This window comes from Triturus cristatus, chromosome 2_2, assembly GCF_964204655.1.
Source record: "Triturus cristatus chromosome 2_2, aTriCri1.1, whole genome shotgun sequence".
In the NCBI taxonomy this organism is placed as follows: Eukaryota; Metazoa; Chordata; class Amphibia; order Caudata; family Salamandridae; genus Triturus; species Triturus cristatus.
The window spans coordinates 1,164,668,601-1,164,686,997 of record NC_140582.1 but is presented as its reverse complement, the minus strand read 5'-3'; the positions used below and the strand labels follow the sequence as shown (position 1 = coordinate 1,164,686,997).

Below are 18,397 nucleotides of genomic sequence, written 5' to 3'. Positions count from 1 at the left end.
AAGAAAGTCATCGGTGCGGCCAGATTCAACCCCCTCCGGAAAGCCCACCAGGCGGAGGTTGTTGCGGCGGGCCCGGTTTTCGGCATCCTCCGCCCGCCGATGCAGCTCCTTGGAGTGGGTCGTGAGTTCCCGGACCTGATCTTGGAGCTGCCGGATGTCGTCCTCCGCGGTCGAAATGCGGGACTCCGTCTCGGTGATGCGGGCCGTGGCGTTGCGGAGGTCTTGTCGCAGGAGCGCCACGTCCACCTTCACCTCCCCGACCATCCCCTCCAAGGACGTGCGGGAGGCGGTGATGGCCTGCAGAATGGCAGCAAGGTCCGTGCCGGGAGTCGGCGCCGCCTCCCCCCCAGCACCCGGGGGCTCAGCGGTCGTGAAACGGTCAATCTTGGTCTGGTGGGGTGCAGCCGCCGACTTGGCACCCCGGTCCTTGCCCATGACTGCCCCCGGGGCGCGCGCGCCGGTGCTCAGGCGCCGCGTGGCTTGCCGTCCCAGTGTCCCAACTGCCAGCCGGTGCGGATTCGGGGTGCAGGGGTGGTGTCCTCACCCCGCTACGACGGGCCACCGGGGGTGCCGCAGCCCCGCGTAAAGCGATCCAGCGTGGTCGAGTCCCACCGTTGCTCCAGGCACAGGGCCCGTGTCCAATCAGGCCCCCACAGCGGCCTCTCGGGCTTACTCCGGCGGTGCTCCCCGCCGCGATCGGCAACGGTGCCCCTCCCTGAGGGGGGAGGAGGAAATAGGGGGTCCTCTCTGTCCAGGCGGCGACGGGGGAAGGGAGCGCACGGACCCCCGCGTGGCGATGGGCCCCCGCCGCCAACCGCCGACGCCGGCGCCTGCTGTGGGTATTCACACGTCGTCTGCACCAGGCCTCGGCCACCGCAAGGAAGGAATCCAGGCCCACACACAGGGACGCGTCTCTCTCCTCCGATCGGCGCTGTCTCGGGGTCCCTGCAGGTCTCAGGCTTCCCGTGGGCACAGCTCCGGGCGGGACCGGGACCCCCCTCCTCGGGCCTCGCGCTGTAGGGCCAGCCGCCGTCAGCCACACGGCCCGTGCCCCCCTCGGGCGCCGCGGTCTCACGTAGCCCCGGGCGCCGACCTCTGATCCAGCCAGCCGCGTCTCCTGCGGCCGCGGAAGCGAAAAGGCGGCAGAACTCAGGCCAGGCGGCAGGCAGACGGCCAGGAATGCCACCGATGATGGAGCCCCGGTCCCGCAGCAGGTAGGGACCTCCGGGGCGCTGCTAGGGCGACGGAACACGGAGAAAGTTCGGATGCGAGGGGTCTAGCATCGGGAGCCTCACATCAGTGCGGCCATTTTGCAGTGCGCCACCTAGCGCTCCCCCTGACACTTAAGATTTAATCTCATTGTCAGACCAGGTTGTTTTAGGAATGCCCATGTTATAGGGCGACCAGATTTTGGAAACCAAAATCCAGGATATTTCACAAAATAAAAGAAGGACTACAATTTCACAGCAACCGAGGGGTAGAGCATGACAGCGTTCATCGTCAAAGAAATAAACAAACAAAGCTCTAAGTAAATACAATGAATTGCTAGTTTTAAACCAAGTATCATATCCAGGGCCAGCTTTAGCACTGGTGGCGCCCTGTGCGACAATGATTCTTGGTGCGCCCCTCCTCCTCAATGACTACCTCCGTAAGGGATTCCCGCACTACCACCCTTTAACTGTCTTCATAACCACTCTCTCTCAGATACATTTATTTCGTTTTATAGTGTCAAGGGTGTCAGAGCACTTTACATTGCACACACATTACAGAGACAATCAATCATATATGTGTCAATCTATAGGAAATGTTACATAAGACGGAGGACTACAAGCGGAAGGATTTATATGTCATTCTACTGGTGGCAATATAGTTATGGGGGGCTTGGTCTGGAGGACCACAACCTCAGAATTTCAAATGGTAACACCATGGTTGGGGGTTCTCATTAATAATCAGAAATGATTTCTACCCAAATGAACCCTTTGTGAAACATTAGGATAATGAAAGCCTAGGGAAAGAAATCAATATGCTCTCATCTATACTTGACGTCTGCTTTTCAGGCCTTTGACACTTAGTGGCTCACTCTTTTACATTAGGAGTTTAACTTGTGAACTGAAAGTAACAAAAGGAAGTCTCTGACGAAAGCAGTAACCCACTGACCAATTTATGTTAAATTTACTTTGTGATTTGCATGGTACAAGTTCTTTGCAACAGGCATATTAACCCGCTGCACTACCTCATGAGGAATCAAAACTTCCAGCAGTAAAAACTTCCACTACACAAAACTATGGTCTCTCGGGAAGAACATTAATCACCGGAGTTAACTTGACATTTTTATTATTGGCTTAAAATTGCCGGAGGCCAGGATTGCGGCAGCGTGCGCTTTAATAAACAATATAAAGTAGCAAATAGGCGCCCCCAGGCAAAGTCTGCCCCGGTGCGGTGGCACCGGTCGCACCGCCCTAGAGCCGGCCCTGATCATATCTGGTAATTAATTCGCTTTCAGATTAGCTGCTAGCTAGTCGTGCTTTGGGACACAATGAACCTGCCTCCCTCTGTTTGCAGTAAACCCTCGCTGAAAACCAGGACACGAGTGACATATGACGAAATCTGGGACAGCTGCTGGAAACTGGGACTGTCCCGGCACATCCGGGACGCCAGGTCACCCTCCCATGTTACTCGTTTAAGTTGCTGCTGTTATACGAGCATCACCTAGTTGCTGGTTAAGCATCGTCAGATGATCCTCTCTTTTAATCAGATGTTTAATCTTCCTTCCTATGTGTTGAGACCTAATGAACACATTCTGAATGTTTGAGAAATCTCTAAGTCCTGCTTGGCTCGTTTCCATCCCAAACCTTGTATTTCAAATGCCTCTGCCTCATGATGACTCTTGTGGTTTATAAATATATATACATACACCTGATGTGAACACCGAGTCCATGAGGGATGGTCAAGCACATATCGTGAAGTTTGCCGGTGTATCAGATGACCATTAAGGTGACTTAAATTGTTCTCCTCCAGGTGGCTGACGATAAACAAGCCTTTCTTGTCTGTTGTGACATCTGGTAGCCATGACCTTGAGATGCGCCTACTTCGGCCACTATTATTTCTGATATCATTCACTCTATGGGCCATATGTAAGAAAGGATTTAGCATTTACTAACGGATTGAATCGCAATTTCTGTCCATTAAGAAATGCTAAATTACCTTTCCATATGTACAAAGGCAGATAGGGATTTGTTAAATGTGATTTCTGCCCAGTAGAAATCGCATGTTGCGTTTCTCTAAATAGGAAATCGCAAATAAGATTTCCTATTTGCGATTTCCTAAGCACATGTACAAAGATTTCATAAATGTGAAATGGGCACTTAGGAAATGCTATTACCATCGACTTCCAAGTGGATGGTAACCATGTGCAATTTTGAAAAATGCACCCAAAAGGCATTCTTTAAAGTGCCATGCAGCGCACAGGCCCTTAGGGCATTTATTTGCTTTACATGTGCACCACCTTTTGGGGGGGGGGCATCAAGGGGGGCTTTAAGCCCATAGACACCCTTGGTTTTGCATTTCCTAATTTGCGATTTCCTACTTTGGAAATGCAAAACCATTGGTTAAAGGCCGATAGGAACGAATGGTTTAGCATTTCTTAAAAAGCGATTTCCTAATAGCAATTACTACTCTGTAGGAATCACTATTAGGAAATCTCGATTTTTGTACATTGCATTTTGCATTTCCTAAATAGCGATTTCATGGGATTCGCTATTTAAGGAGATGCAAAAAGGAAATTTTGTACAAATACCACCGTATGAATGAATAATTCTGGCATTGAAGTTACCCATCCAGTGTATGAGACTTTTCGTATTTTGACCAGGTGCACTTGCACATATTACCCGGATCACAGTTTGGTAGTTATCATTCCATTGGTGGCTGGAGGATGTAGCTGTTTACGAGGATCTTATTCCTATGCAAATGTTGATGAGTGTCAGTAACAGAGTAGAGATGTGGGGCTAAAGAGCCCAATTTTAAATCAGAGAAGACCTGGTCCCGGTGATCTCCAATTGTAGCTAATAGACCATCTCTCACTCAATTGCTCACACCAGGACTAGCCTGACGAACAAAAACTCTAAATCCAGGTAAAGGAATCAGCCAAGTCTCTTGCATCTTAATAATATACACTTTTTAATGTAGTTTCGAAATTCTAGGTTGTGCCATTGCTTTCCTAATCCTGCAATGTTCTAAGATAAGCAATGACCTTGTGTGGTGTAAGACCACAAGGGGGAATAACCTTTACAACGCAACTTTTACAACGCACTACCATTACAACGCATTTTTTACAACGCATAATCCATTACAACGCATGACATTACAACGCATGACACTACAACGCATTTTTAAAAACTACCTTTACAACGCATTCCATTACAACGCATACTACCATTACAACGCATACCATTACAACGCATAATATTACACTGTACTATCCAACACTTACCCTACTGATGCACCCCCTGGAGTTAGAATAGTAATTTTTACCCCTATACTATCCAACACTTACCCTACTGATGCACCCCCTGGAGTTAGAATAGTAATTTTTACCCCTATACTATCCAACACTTACCCTACTGATGCACCCCCTGGAGTTAGAATAGTAATTTTTACCCCTATACTATCCAACACTTACCCTACTGATGCACCCCCTGGAGTTAGAATAGTAATTTTTACCCCTATACTATCCAACACTTACCCTACTGATGCACCCCCTGGAGTTAGAATAGTAATTTTTACCCCTATACTATCCAACACTTACCCTACTGATGCACCCCCTGGAGTTAGAATAGTAATTTTTACCCCTATACTATCCAACACTTACCCTACTGATGCACCCCCTGGAGTTAGAATAGTAATTTTTACCCCTATACTATCCAACACTTACCCTACTGTTGCACCCCCTGGAGTTAGAATAGTAATTTTTACCCCTATACTATCCAACACTTACCCTACTGATGCACCCCCTGGAGTTAGAATAGTAATTTTTACCCCTATACTATCCAACACTTACCCTACTGTTGCACCCCCTGGAGTTAGAATAGTAATGTTTACCCCTATACTATCCAACACTTACCCTACTGTTGCACCCCCTGGAGTTAGAATAGTAATTTTTACCCCTACACTATCCAACACTTACCCTACTGTTGCACCCCCTGGAGTTAGAATAGTAATTTTTACCCCTACACTATCCAACACTTACCCTACTGTTGCACCCCCTGGAGTTAGAATAGTAATTTTTACCCCTATACTATCCAACACTTACCCTACTGTTGCACCCCCTGGAGTTAGAATAGTAATTTTTACCCCTATACTATCTAATACTTACCTTAAATGTAATTTAATATTATGCGTTGTAATGGTATGCGTTGTAAAGGTAGTATGCGTTGTAATGGTAATGCGTTGTAAAGGTATTTTTTTAAAATGCGTTGTAGTGTCATGCGTTGTAATGTCATGCGTTGTAATGGATTGTGCGTTGTAAAAAATGCGTTGTAAGTGCATGCGTTGTAAAAGTGTGCGTTGTAACGTCATACATCCGACCACAAGTGCAAGACCAAATAAAGCACGAGCCACTGAAGTGCAGTCCACCAGTGCCACTTATTAGGGGTTCCTGCTTTATCCACAGCATCATCACGTGCTCTTTCATTAATGTTGATACCAGCTCGTCATTTTCATCTGCTCAGTCGTCCCCATAGTAGCCCCTGACTCTGCCATCTCTCTTCTTCTGAAAGGAGGTGGGATAGCATTCAAATGGAAGTTTAGCACTTAAGGGTCGACATCCCTTCAAGTCACCGAGCTTCATGCTTCTGATGTTTCCGCAACCCTTACCCTCACTGTCAAGAGCACTGCACAGATTCATTGTAATAGAATCTGTAACCAAATCATCACCAAAACAGACATCTATGCCATAGAAGAGAATGTTGTCGGCAAATCTGAATATATCATTTGGAGGGGTGAGATTTAAAAAATGTATTTTAATTACTTTTCAATTAATTCAATTGGAGGATTATATGAATTATATTAACTCAATGATGTTTGAGGCTATATCTCTTAATTGCAGGATTCAGTTTAATATTTTAATCCTCGAGTAAGTTATTGTCCATAAGGTCATATCTTCAGTTGGAAATATTTTGAAAAAATATAGACGCATTATCCACTTCCTCCTTCCCTACTCCATGAGTGGGTAATCAGTGAAACAGTCCAGTGTCACTCCTGCAGCCATTAGGATGTTTGTTAATGTTCTGGCTCTCCTCATAATGCCATGCTACTTTAATATGCGAGGTTCTGATGGCGGATAGGTCTCCCAGAGAGCTTGAAATCTGTTCATTGATACGTTGGACCTTCTTCAATGCCACTTTTGGAGGAAGTTGTATCTTGTGCCTTTCATTCTTCAGCAATTACTTAGTTTATACTCTATATTTACGAGGGCCTTGCATCATGCTTGCACCATACAACATGGTACATGCAAGACGCAAATCCCCAAGTCATATTTATGAAGCCACACAGAGCAACTTTGCGTGGGTTTGAATGACTTCACAAATATGGAGTAATGCAAGGAAGCGCAAATTACAAAGGAAGAGTTGCTGTGGGTGTTCTCATGCAACTCACGTGGTTTGACGCATTCCCAGATTTACAAGGACTTGTAAACCTGGGAATGCATCAAAATCTAATGCCTCCCCGTAATGAGGAGAAGCATGTTTATTTCTCCTTTTTTTCCCTCTTTCTATGTGTGATGCATCCTGCAGCACACGTAACAAGAAGAAAACGCCTCTGTGGATTGTTTGCCTGCTTTGGTGCTAGGCTGCCTTAACGGCGCCAGCTCAGGGGGTAAAAACAGGGATGCACCATATTGGAGAAAGACTGTGCATTCCTGCCCTTTACCTGTGATGCAGGGCAGCACAGCAAGCTAACTTGCTGCACTGCACTGCCCTGCGTCACGATTCTGGTAAATATGCCCCTTGAATTCTAGTTATTTGTAAACCGTATTGGATTTAACCTATTAAAGGTTTGATCTGCTTATTCCCATGCCTCTTTGCACCACATCTGACACCTTCATCTCTCCTCCAATATTTGCCGGTAACAATAAACAAGATTTTTTTAGGATGGGACCCTTCAACTTAGATCATTGAGGGGCAAATCCATGTCAGTTTTTAGGTCTTGGCTTAGCGCATGCGGTGTCTCGGAAAGATATGTATTCACAATCTGGGCTTTAGCCTGCCCATAGGCTTCCTATTTGCTGACTCTATCACCGCTCTCAAATTCTTTCTCTAAATTTATCCATAGCACGTTTTTGTCTTGTCTCTTCCTGCCCTTAGCCAACCCCGAGAGCATGGACCAATTACTACTATTCATCCACTGTTCCCATTTTAGCAACTGTTTTAGGAACAACTTTTTTCTTTGTTGCAGAGCACTTCACATGAGCGCCTGTGTTTTCACTCGCTCTGAGCTCTGTTTCTGTAAACAGGCCTGTGTGTACTCAAAGACTGAGGCCAAACGTCAAATGGATCCATCAACATGTCTTTGGAAATAGCCACAGTCATCGCGGTCGGTTCTACAGGGATACAATGTATCTTACATGAATCACAATACCCACGGCCCCCTCTGTTCATTCTTTGATCGGGCTTTAGTTTTTCAATCCTATGCTGATGTCTGTCTTCGCGCTCAGCTTTACAGGGATACAATTTGTCTTCCATGAGACATCATACCCGCGGCCTGGTCCTTTCATTTTATGATTGGACTATAGTTTTTCATTATTATGCTGATGTCTGTCATAGTGCTCGGCTTTACAGGGATACAATGTGTGTATCATTTTACCCGTGGCCCGCTCTGATTATTTTGTAATAGATTGATATTTTCAGTAGTATGCTGCTGTCGGTCACCGTGCTCGAAATACTTGCAATTGTACATTGCCTAGAACGCCTCCTACTGGCCCCCATCTTAGAATGAGGTCCCTTAGAGTTGGCCTACGTGTGCGCTGATGTTGCGGTTGGCCGCAGCATCTTATACATTTAACGGCACTCCTCTGCCGTGCTTCATTTTCTCCCTACGCAGCAAAGAGATAGTTCGGTTGATTCACTCGACTCCAAAAGCAATTGGTAAGATTTTACGTTCACATCAATGTTTTGAGTCATTCCTTTAGGTCTATTCCCACTGCTCTAATATATTTACATTAACGTTTGGTGAGGGACTGTCAGGTCTGTTTAAGTGACGGGGAAGCTAGTCAGGTTTCCCCTTTTAACCACAAAATCAAGCGAACCATTATTTTCAAATTTCTGTGTTTTTAACCCTTTTGGACTTTTGTGAGTGCAATTGATTTGCTCCCTCACTTGGGTTATACCGTGTTATATTCAATCTGATTTAATCATTATATGCGTTTTGAGGTTTCTTTGAGAACCTTGTTGTTTCAATGCACATTTTATGAGCATGTTTTATTTTGTGAGATTACTTAAACTATAGTTTGGTGATTGACTGTCCCGTCCTTTTAAGTAACTAGGGGGCATATGTATCAAAGGATACATTTGCGATTCTCAAATAGCGATTTTTAGAGAACCGCTATTTGAGAATCGCAAAACGCTATGTATGTAGGATTTGCAAATAATTTTGTGAATCCTACATATTCCTTAAATGCGAATCGCAAATTGCGATTCGCAATTAAGGAATACCTCACCATTCATTCCTATGGGCCTAGAGAACTATAGGAATGAATGGGAAGACATTCTCATTTTGCGATTCTCAATTAGAGAATTGCAAATTGAGAATGCAATTTCAAGGGAGCCAGGGTGTCAAAAGGACACCCTGTTGCACCCCTGAAATGTGCATGTGTGCACAAGTGGCACACATACATGTCCTAATGGCATGTATGTGCGCCACATGGCACTTTGAAAAATGCAAAAAAGTGAATTTTCAAAGTAATTGCAAATTACCACCAACTTGAAGTTGGTGGTAATTTGCGATTTCTTAAGGAGAAATCGCACAACTTGGGTGCTTTTTACATCGCATTTAAGGAATCGCAATTTGCGATTCCTTAAATGCTTTCGCAAAATAAGTAATTGCAAATTTTGCGATTCCCTATTTTGCGAGGGCGTTTTGGGATGATACATCCCAAAAGGCTTTTTCCCGTTTGCCAACGGGCCGATTCTGAGAATCGGCCCATTCGCGAACGGGAAATGGGCTTCATACATATGCCCCCTAGGTTGGCTGCTTGCTTAAGTGAACCACAGCTTCCTAATTTCAAGGTTTTAAACCCTGTTTTATGTCTCGGCTAGACAGCACATGTGCTGCCTTGAAGAGACTGTTGTAGTTGGCGTAATGTGTCGTAGCTAACCACAAGGCTGGTAAAATGTATGCAAAGTGTAGGAAACATTTTAGCAAATACTAAATGCCCTTTTATTTACGTTCTCCCCACCTGCCGTCCCCCCCTCCTGGGCTGTGTCACTTGCTCTGCCCTGTGCTGTCTTGCTTTCCTCATTTCTGCTGCCAGAAAAAATGTGCTATGACGCAGCCAACGCCTGTCACGTCATAGCGCTTACTTCAAGGACTTTCAGCCATGCTGAACAGCAGCCGTGCTGCTATACAACATTGCTAAAAGTCATTTACATTGACAGCGCCAATAACTCTTGCATTGATGAAACCTATTGGCTTAGCCAATGCTTGTTAAGGATAGTCACTGGCTATGTAACAGATCACTATTTAGATCAATCACCTGTCTGTGAGTTTATCTTATGGATATTCTGAAAATCTTGAATGGATCAGGCTGATGGAACAGAACAAACGTGGCTTAGTCCTTGTAGTTCTTGTGTAATAGGCTCCTATTTCTAAGACTTGTATTTCCTGTAAAGAATGTCTCGAATGGAATAAATAATAAGTGCTAATTCTAAGTTGTGTTTCCAAATGTAGTCCTTGAATTCCATTTTTGGCTGTTGTTCAAGCACTGATTCCCCCCCACCTGTTCTTACAGATCTACCCACCGATAAACGTGCTTCCATCCCTGTCCCGTCTCATGAAGTCCGCCATCGGAGAGGGCATGACGAGGAAGGACCATGGAGATGTTTCTAACCAACTGGTGAGTGTTGTAGAAACTGTAGACAATGGCCCCTTTTCAACCAGACTGTCTTCAAAGTGATCTGTCTCGCCATCCATTGCCAACTGCCTGCATCATATCATATTACTAGCCAAAAAGTCATACCGGCCACCTCATGTTAGGTTTTGTATTTCCCTAAATTTTAGGGGTCATCACATGCCAATCACTATATATCTTGCAAGTCACCAGACTAGGGGCAGGTAAGAAGAAATCACCAGCCCCGTGCAATATCCGCCAAAGGAACGCATGTAATGCATATCGTCCACCATTCTAAGTTTGATGCTTGTCTAGTCGGCTCCTACGGTAAAAGCCAAAGAACAAGAACTATGGAGAACAAAGAGCAGAAGTGTAGAGCACTGTATCCTCCTGGGTGATGCTCACAGTCATGGCTAGTTGGGGGCATTGAAGACCATGTTGTGACTGAGGTGCCTTTCTAGCAGTCAGGCAAGGAGAAGCCTGAGGCTATCATCTTCAGCCTGCCTTTTATTCTAAAGAATTTATGTTAATCCCACTTCCTGTTTCAAGACCTTTTCTTACCACAGCCATTTCCTGTTCCTCTTTTCTAATGTTACTGGTTGAATCTTCACCTATCCAGCGTTTTCAGAGTCAGGACTTGCTACTGTTGGGACTTCATTTCTCTATGCAGTTTTAAAAGAATACGTTTGGAAAACTCTTGACACGCACTCTTTACATATACTTTTTAAAGTCTACCAAGAACCCTAGCCCCTGTAGTAGCTTGTTAGATTTACATGCAGAAAAACATTAAGGAGCAATTCCATCCATCTTTGACATGTGACATGGTGTTCGTAGGCACCAAGGGCCTGATCTACAAACCCATTTTGCGGTCACAAAGCCTGCAGTTCCCACAGTCACAGGGTTTGCGACTGTAAAGTGGCTTTTTGTTACATACTAAACCCATTTGGTAGCACGTTACTGAATCACAAAATGGGTTTAAAAACCTATAATGAATAGCTGTTTGGAAGGGGAGTGTTTAGGGCATTCCTTCCAGAATAGCGATTTGTTAAGGTATTTGTAAAAATGTTTTGCGACCGAAATCCGGTAGCAAAACATTGACATTTTTCTGACATGTAAATATTTAAAAAACGTTTTTTAGGGACTAGGCAGACTTCCACGGGATCACTGCCAACTCTCAAACAAACAAACAAAAAAACTTTTCTTTTTAAATGCAACCCTGTTTCCTTTAAGGAAAACACACTGAATTAAAAACAAATGACTTTAGTTAAAACTCGATTACAGACATGGCGGTCTTTTGACCTTAGCAGGTCATCATCCTTGGGATGGCTTCGAACCATAATGAGCTGCAATTTACGACCTACCTCATGAATATTGATAAAGTCAGTCAGATTGTGACCCCCCTATGGTTTGAAATTTTGTGAACCGACTTATTAGTACACAGGTCTGTTCACAAAATTAATTCGCAAAAGGTTGGTGCACAATGTAAACTTCGTACATCAGGCTCCAAGACTGCTTAGACCAAGGAAACCCCTTAAAGAGGGTGTCAGCTCTGAGTTTAGTAGCAAGGAGGGAGGATGGAAGGAAAGACAGGACGCAGTTTACGTCTTGCATAGGTATAGCAGGATGGGATGGGATGGGATGGGCTGGGCTGGGCTGGGCTGGGGAGGAAGCAGTTTCCATTAGAGAAAAAAAGAAATATATATTGGGCAAAGAAATCCTGAGTAACCGAACATCCTCATTTCTTGTACTTTTGTAATTCTAAATCCGTATCTCTCTTGATTAAGTGTAAACAAACTGATAATAAGGACAAGTAATAAATAAAAATGTATGAAACTATAAGCTTCAAGATTTATTCAAAATGTCCATCCCTCACTTTTTTGTATACTTTACTGGAGTGCAGCAGGAAGTCAGATAAACAGAGAGTAGTTGCATGTCTTCCTTCCCATGGTCAGTGGGTCCTTCTGTCAAAATACCTAAGCAGCTCTCTTGAAGTAAAACCAGTGCCTCCTGCACATTCTGCCCACATAAAGATCACTGAAATATTAGTGATAACATGGGCACTATCCAAGGCTACACTGGAAACCATAATCACCCTTGGCACAAATGTTCAAACAGCCCAACAATTCAGTATGCAGAGTAGTATAGAGCCATGAGGGCACGGTTGGTTATTTGCGGCCCATCCTGCTCTCAAAGCAGCCCTCTATCCTGCAACCCTCCATTAAAATGCTCAGATGGCACAAAGGCCTATCCGATCCTGGCATTATCCCAGCTCTAGATTAATAAGATGTTAGCATTGTCAGAAAAGTCAGAAGGAGGGCTTTTTTGCATGAGCATGCATGTCCAAGCAGGCAGAAACCCACCAATGCCGTACCGTAATGGGGGAAAAGGGCCATCATTTCACACTATCCAGTTCCACAAACCCAGATTTAAGGGGTGCTAAGTTATAGCTGGCATTGAGCTACTGAACTTTACTAGTTATTGATATCAGTAACATGAGAAAATGGGGTTCTGTTGCATTACCCCCCCCCCCCCACACACACTTTTTCCCTGGCTTTTGATGCAACTTTGACTGTAGATTACTGGGTACCTGCTGTCCAGGTTCCCAGTAACAGATTGTTTCCCCTAAAATGGATCCATCATTGGCCCTTCATGCCCATGTAATTTCCTAGGAAAAGGTACAAGGGTACCTAGGGCACTGGGACTGAACAGGGACCCCTCACCTAGGCCATGCAGTCTGCCACTGCAGCATGCATGGCCTGGTGCAGACAAAACATCAAAGTCGACATGGCACACTGCCTGTGTGCCATGCCAACTAGCACTGCCCAAGATATAGGTAAGTCACCTCTTTATCAGGCCTTACCAGCTCCAAGGCAGGGTACACTGTATCAGAGTATTAGGGTTTATTCCTTAATCTTGTAGGTGCCATGGAAGGGCTGGGACTTGACAACTTGAGTTCCACAGCACCTTGATGGCTTCACTGAAACCAGCAGTGTTTGGTAGCAAACAACTCCTTGTAATAAATCCACACTGATGCCGTGTACTCAGAGGGCACCTCAGAGGAGCTCCGTAAAAACCTACCGACCCTGGTGTAGGCAATGACTGGCTTTAGGCAGCCTGCCTCACACACGCATGCTTCTGGAGCCCTGGGTGAAGAGCCTCTGCCAATCCTGTGCAATAAATGTCCTACACTTCTCTGTGTTAGACCTAAGGCTGCTCGACCACATTAACATCAATAGAGTACTTTGGGTTTTCATTGAGCCCTGTACACTTTTGGGGAACCCCTGAACTCTGTGCATGGTATAAACCACCTTGTAGCATACCATATACAGAGGCAGCTTCTAACAGCAACTCCAAGCCTACCGCTTACATGGGATGTAAATGCATGTGAACTCATTAACAAATTATTGCTTTTGTGCTATGAATGAGGGTCCTAAGAGGTATTGTTAGTGTTCCTTTTTGTTAGGGCTTCATTCCTCTGCTCCCACTCTATTGTTTCTCTTTGTTCACTTTGGTATGACGCCTCCCTTAAACAAGGCCCCTCTTCTTCTGCTTGCACAGTATGCCTGCTACGCCATTGGGAAGGATGTCCAGGCCATGAAGGCAGTGGTGGGAGAGGAGGCCTTGACCTCGGATGATCTTTTGTACCTGGAGTTTTTGCAGAAGTTTGAGAAGCAGTTCATTTCTCAAGGTAAGGACTTGAACAGGAATACCTTGCTGGCAAGAATTCTCAAAGCCATAACATCAATAAAAATGTCGAAGTTTCTTGTGCCTGTACAGGACTAAATAAGTGATGCCCTGTTTGGTTTGTTAGAACTTGGAAGAATTACTGCATGAATCTCTGCTTTTTTAGCACCCTCCCCCCTTACCCCCCCTTCACCCCCTTCCCCAGAACCTCACCCAGGCACACCCTCTCTTTTTCTGTTAAATGAAATACATTCCTTCCACAGATTATTCTGTATCTCAGCCACACTGGTGGGTTGCACTGTGAGTTGCCATTTCACTGTTCTGTACTGTCATTGCTTTGGCTATAACCCAGAATCCCTCGACTCCTATCTCTTTATTTTGGGTGCCCATGGTACTGTTAAAAATAGGAGAAAGTAGATGCAGCTGGATTTTATTTACCCTACCATCCTGCTTGTTGACATGTTTCAGCTATATGATTATCAGCCCCTATGGTTTCACAGCTTTCATCAAGGCTCACTTTTAACCCTCAACAATCAGTAGTACTTGTCCCTTCTGTAGCAGTCGGAGTGTGAAATAGGGTAATGGTAGGAAATATAACATGCTGGCTTACTTAGCCGGTGCTGTACACACAAATGGTATTGCATGTAAGTAGGCGATAGTAACAACATATTAATGTATTCACACCACAATGTATATGCACTCTTGTGTTTTCCTAGTCAAACAAGGGTTGCAATATGCAACACACAGCCTTTAAAAACACCACACTTAGCTTGCAAATTATTAGATGGAGCACTTGCACATACATTGATGTGTTTTAGTCCATCTCGTATGCTCCCCTGTTTCTGCTAGTAAACCGAGGGATAAAAAATGTAACAGACATCTTATAAACACACACAGTGCCACTGGATAAGTGAGACGCAGTGTATTGCAAGTCAAGGTGATACAAATCGTGTCACACACGTGTTGGTTCTCACCCTTAAACCTATAATTATTAGGCCACCTAGTAGTAGGGAGGGGGCATGCTCCTGTAGTCAGACACTGTACGTCAAGAATAGATGATGTCAAGTTCATGAAGGACTAAATAAGTGGTGCCCTGTTTGGTTTGTTAGAACTTGGAAGAATTACTGCATGAATCTCTGCTTTTTTAGCACCATCCCCCCTTACCCCCCCTTCACCCCCTTCCCCAGAACCTCACCCAGGCACACCCTCTCTTTTTCTGTTAAATGAAATACATTCCTTCCACAGATTATTCTGTATCTCAGCCACACTGGTGGGTTGCACTGTGAGTTGCCATTTCACTGTTCTGTACTGTCATTGCTTTGGCTATAACCCAGAGTCCCTCGACTCCTATCTCTTTATTTTGGGTGCCCATGGTACTGTTAAAAATAGGAGAAAGTAGATGCAGCTGGATTTTATTTACCCTACCATCCTGCTTGTTGACATGTTTCAGCTATATGATTATCAGCCCCTATGGTTTCACAGCTTTCATCAAGGCTAACTTTTAACCCTCAACAATCAGTAGTACTTGTCCTTTCTGTAGCAGTCGGAGTGTGAAATAGGGTAATGGTAGGAAATATAACATGCTGGCTTACTTAGCCGGTGCTGTACACACAAATGGTATTGCATGTAAGTAGGCGATAGTAACAACATATTAATGTATTCACACCACAATGTATATGCACTCTTGTGTTTTCCTAGTCAAACAAGGGTTGCAATATGCAACACACAGCCTTTAAAAACACCACACTTAGCTTGCAAATTATTAGATGGAGCACTTGCACATACATTGATGTGTTTTAGTCCATCTCGTATGCTCCCCTGTTTCTGCTAGTAAACCGAGGGATATAAAATGTAACAGACATCTTATAAACACACACAGTGCCACTGGATAAGTGAGACGCAGTGTATTGCAAGTCAAGGTGATACAAATCGTGTCACACACGTGTTCTCACCCTTAAACCTATAATTATTAGGCCACCTAGTAGTAGGGAGGGGGCATGCTCCTGTAGTCAGACACTGTACGTCAAGAATAGATAATGTCAAGTTCATGAAGGTTCAACAGTGTCAGCATAGGATAATAAGTTTAACTGAAAATTAGAGGAAATCCTCTTTTGCCACAATTTCAATTTGTTCCATTTACTGCCCATAAAGATTACCAATCCATCATTTTGCAGTGAAATGTGTTACTTTTTGACACCTTTTTGCTTTTCTTTTTTTTTGTAGGACCCTACGACAACAGGACTGTCTTTGAGTCGCTGGACATTGGCTGGCAGCTGCTGCGAATCTTCCCTAAGGAGCTCCTAAAACGTATTCCTGAGAGCATGCTGGCTGAGTTTTATCCCAGAGAATCCAAACCTTCCAAGTAGAGTGCCTGAACTAACCTCTCAATGTGCTGAGCATCCTGCCAATTAGACGATAGCAAACGTCAGTGCTCATCATCCTGCCAGATGACAGCAGACGTCAGTGCTCAGCATCCTGCCAATCAGATGACAGCAGACATCAGTGCTCAGCATCTTGCCAATAAGATGACTCCAGATGTCTGTGCTCAGCACCCTGCCAATCAGATGGAAGCTAAAACGTGCCTCGTACTGTGCTTTATTTATTTGTGAGGACACAGTCCTTTTGATTTTTTTTATTATATTCTCTAATTTACTTCAAACAATTTCATAAATAACCATGGAAAAATTACAATATATTCCCTTCTACCTGTGTGTTGTATTATTTCATGGCTCAGTTCATGTCTAATTTAATGCTTAATTTATAGTGTTTTGTGAGTCTCAGATATAAATGTGGATCAAGACACAGAGAGCAAAAGTGGAATATATATTTTATAATTGATTTGGCCTTGTGAGGCATTGGCAATATGCAGAAAGAACTGCCAAACACATAGCAAATTATACAAATAAAGGAGTGGCCCAACAACAATCTCCCACTAGCCCTGTAAGACAACCATTGGGTGAAGTGGGCTCACCCATTGCTCCATGCTATATGCTGTGGTGGGCAGAAGCAAAATGTGAATGATACTTGAAGAGACCAATGGATAAAGTGGGCTGGCTGCAAGCGCCCACATGTATATAGGTATTTAAGAGTTATGTATTAGTGTCTTTGAAACATACTTCTGTAGTCCTGAAGAATACAAATACAGGAAAAGAGGTTCTTCTTCATAATGGTGCCTTAGTAGATGCCTTATTAGATGGTTCTTCACAATGAAGCTTTAGTGGATGGTTCTTCACAGTGATTCCTTAGCAGATGGTTCTTCACAGTGATGCCTTATTAGATGGTTCTTCACAGTGATGCCTTAGTGGATGGTTCTTTACAGTGATGCCTCAGTGGATCGTTCTTCACAGTAATGCCTTATTAGATGGTTCTTCACAGTGGCGCCTCGGTGGATGGTTCTTAACAGTGGTGCCTCAGTAGATGGTTCTTCACAGTGATGCCTCAGTGGATGGTTCTTCACAGTGATGCCTCAGTGGATGGTTCTTCACAGTGGTGCCTTATTAGATTGTTCTTCACAGTGATGCCTTAGTGGATGGTTCTTCACAATGGTGCCTTAGTAGATTGTTCTACACAGTGGTGCCTTATGAGATGGTTCTTCCCAGTGGTGCCTTAGTGGGTGGTTCTTCACAGTGATGCCTCAGTGGCTGGTTCTTCACAGTGATGCCTTCGTAGATGGTTCTTCACAGTGATGCCTCAGTAGATGGTTCTTCACAGTAGTGCCTTGGTGGATTTTTCTTCACAGTGGTGCCTTGGTGGATGGTTCTTCACAGTGGTGTGCCTCGGTAGATGGTTCTTCACAGTGGTATCTCAGTAGATGGTTCTTCACAGTGGTGCCTTGTAGGATTTTTCTTCACAGTGGTGCCTTGGTGGATGGTTCTTCACAGTGGTGCTTTGGTGGATGGTTCTTCACAGTGATTCCTCAGTAGATGGTTCTTCACAGTGATTCCTCAGTAGATGGTTCTTTAAAGTGGTGCCTCAGTAGACGGTTTTTCACAGTGGTGCCTTGGTAGATGGTTCTTCACAGTGGTGCCTTGGTAGATGGTTCTTCACAGTGATGCCTTGGTAGATGGTTCTTCACAATGGTAGCTTGGTAGATAGTTCATCATAGTGGTGCCTTGAGTGATGGTTCTTCAAAATGGTGCCTTGGTAGATGGTTCTTCACAGTGATGCCTTGGTAGTGCCTTGGTAGATGGTCCTTCACACTGATGCCTTGGTAGATGGTTCTTCACAGTGATGCCTTGCTAGATGTTTTCTCACAGTGGCTTCTTGGTGAATGGTTCTTCACAGTGGCTCCTCATGGATGGTTCTTCACAGTGGTACCTCCGTTGATGGTTCTTCACAGTGATGCCTCAGTGGATGGTTCTTTACAGTGGTGCCTTATTAAATGGTTTTTCACAGTGATGCCTTAGTGGATGGTTCTTTACAATGATGCCTCAGTGGATGGTTCTTCACAGTTGTACCTTAGTGGATGGTTCTTCTCAATGGTGCCTTAGTAGATTGTTCTACTCAGTGGTGTCTTAGTAGATGGTTCTTCACAGTGGTGCCTTAGTGGGTGGTTCTTCACAGTGATGCCTCAGTGGCTGGTTCTTCGCAGTGATGCCTTCGTAGATGGTTCTT

At 44.5% G+C, this 18,397-nt stretch overlaps 1 protein-coding gene across 1 annotated transcript in view; it reads left to right on the top strand.

Moving 5' to 3' along the window:
* Positions 1 to 16,488, top strand: part of ATP6V1B1 (ATPase H+ transporting V1 subunit B1) — a 326,669-nt gene extending 310,181 nt beyond the window's left edge. The window contains exons 12-14 of the mRNA XM_085642709.1: positions 10,001 to 10,105; positions 13,658 to 13,787; positions 16,007 to 16,488. Of these exons, the coding sequence (XP_085498835.1) occupies positions 10,001 to 10,105; positions 13,658 to 13,787; positions 16,007 to 16,149 (378 nt within the window). The 3' untranslated portion in view covers positions 16,150 to 16,488. The remainder of the gene's footprint in view (positions 1 to 10,000; positions 10,106 to 13,657; positions 13,788 to 16,006) is intronic.
* Positions 16,489 to 18,397: the final 1,909 nt, after the last annotated feature.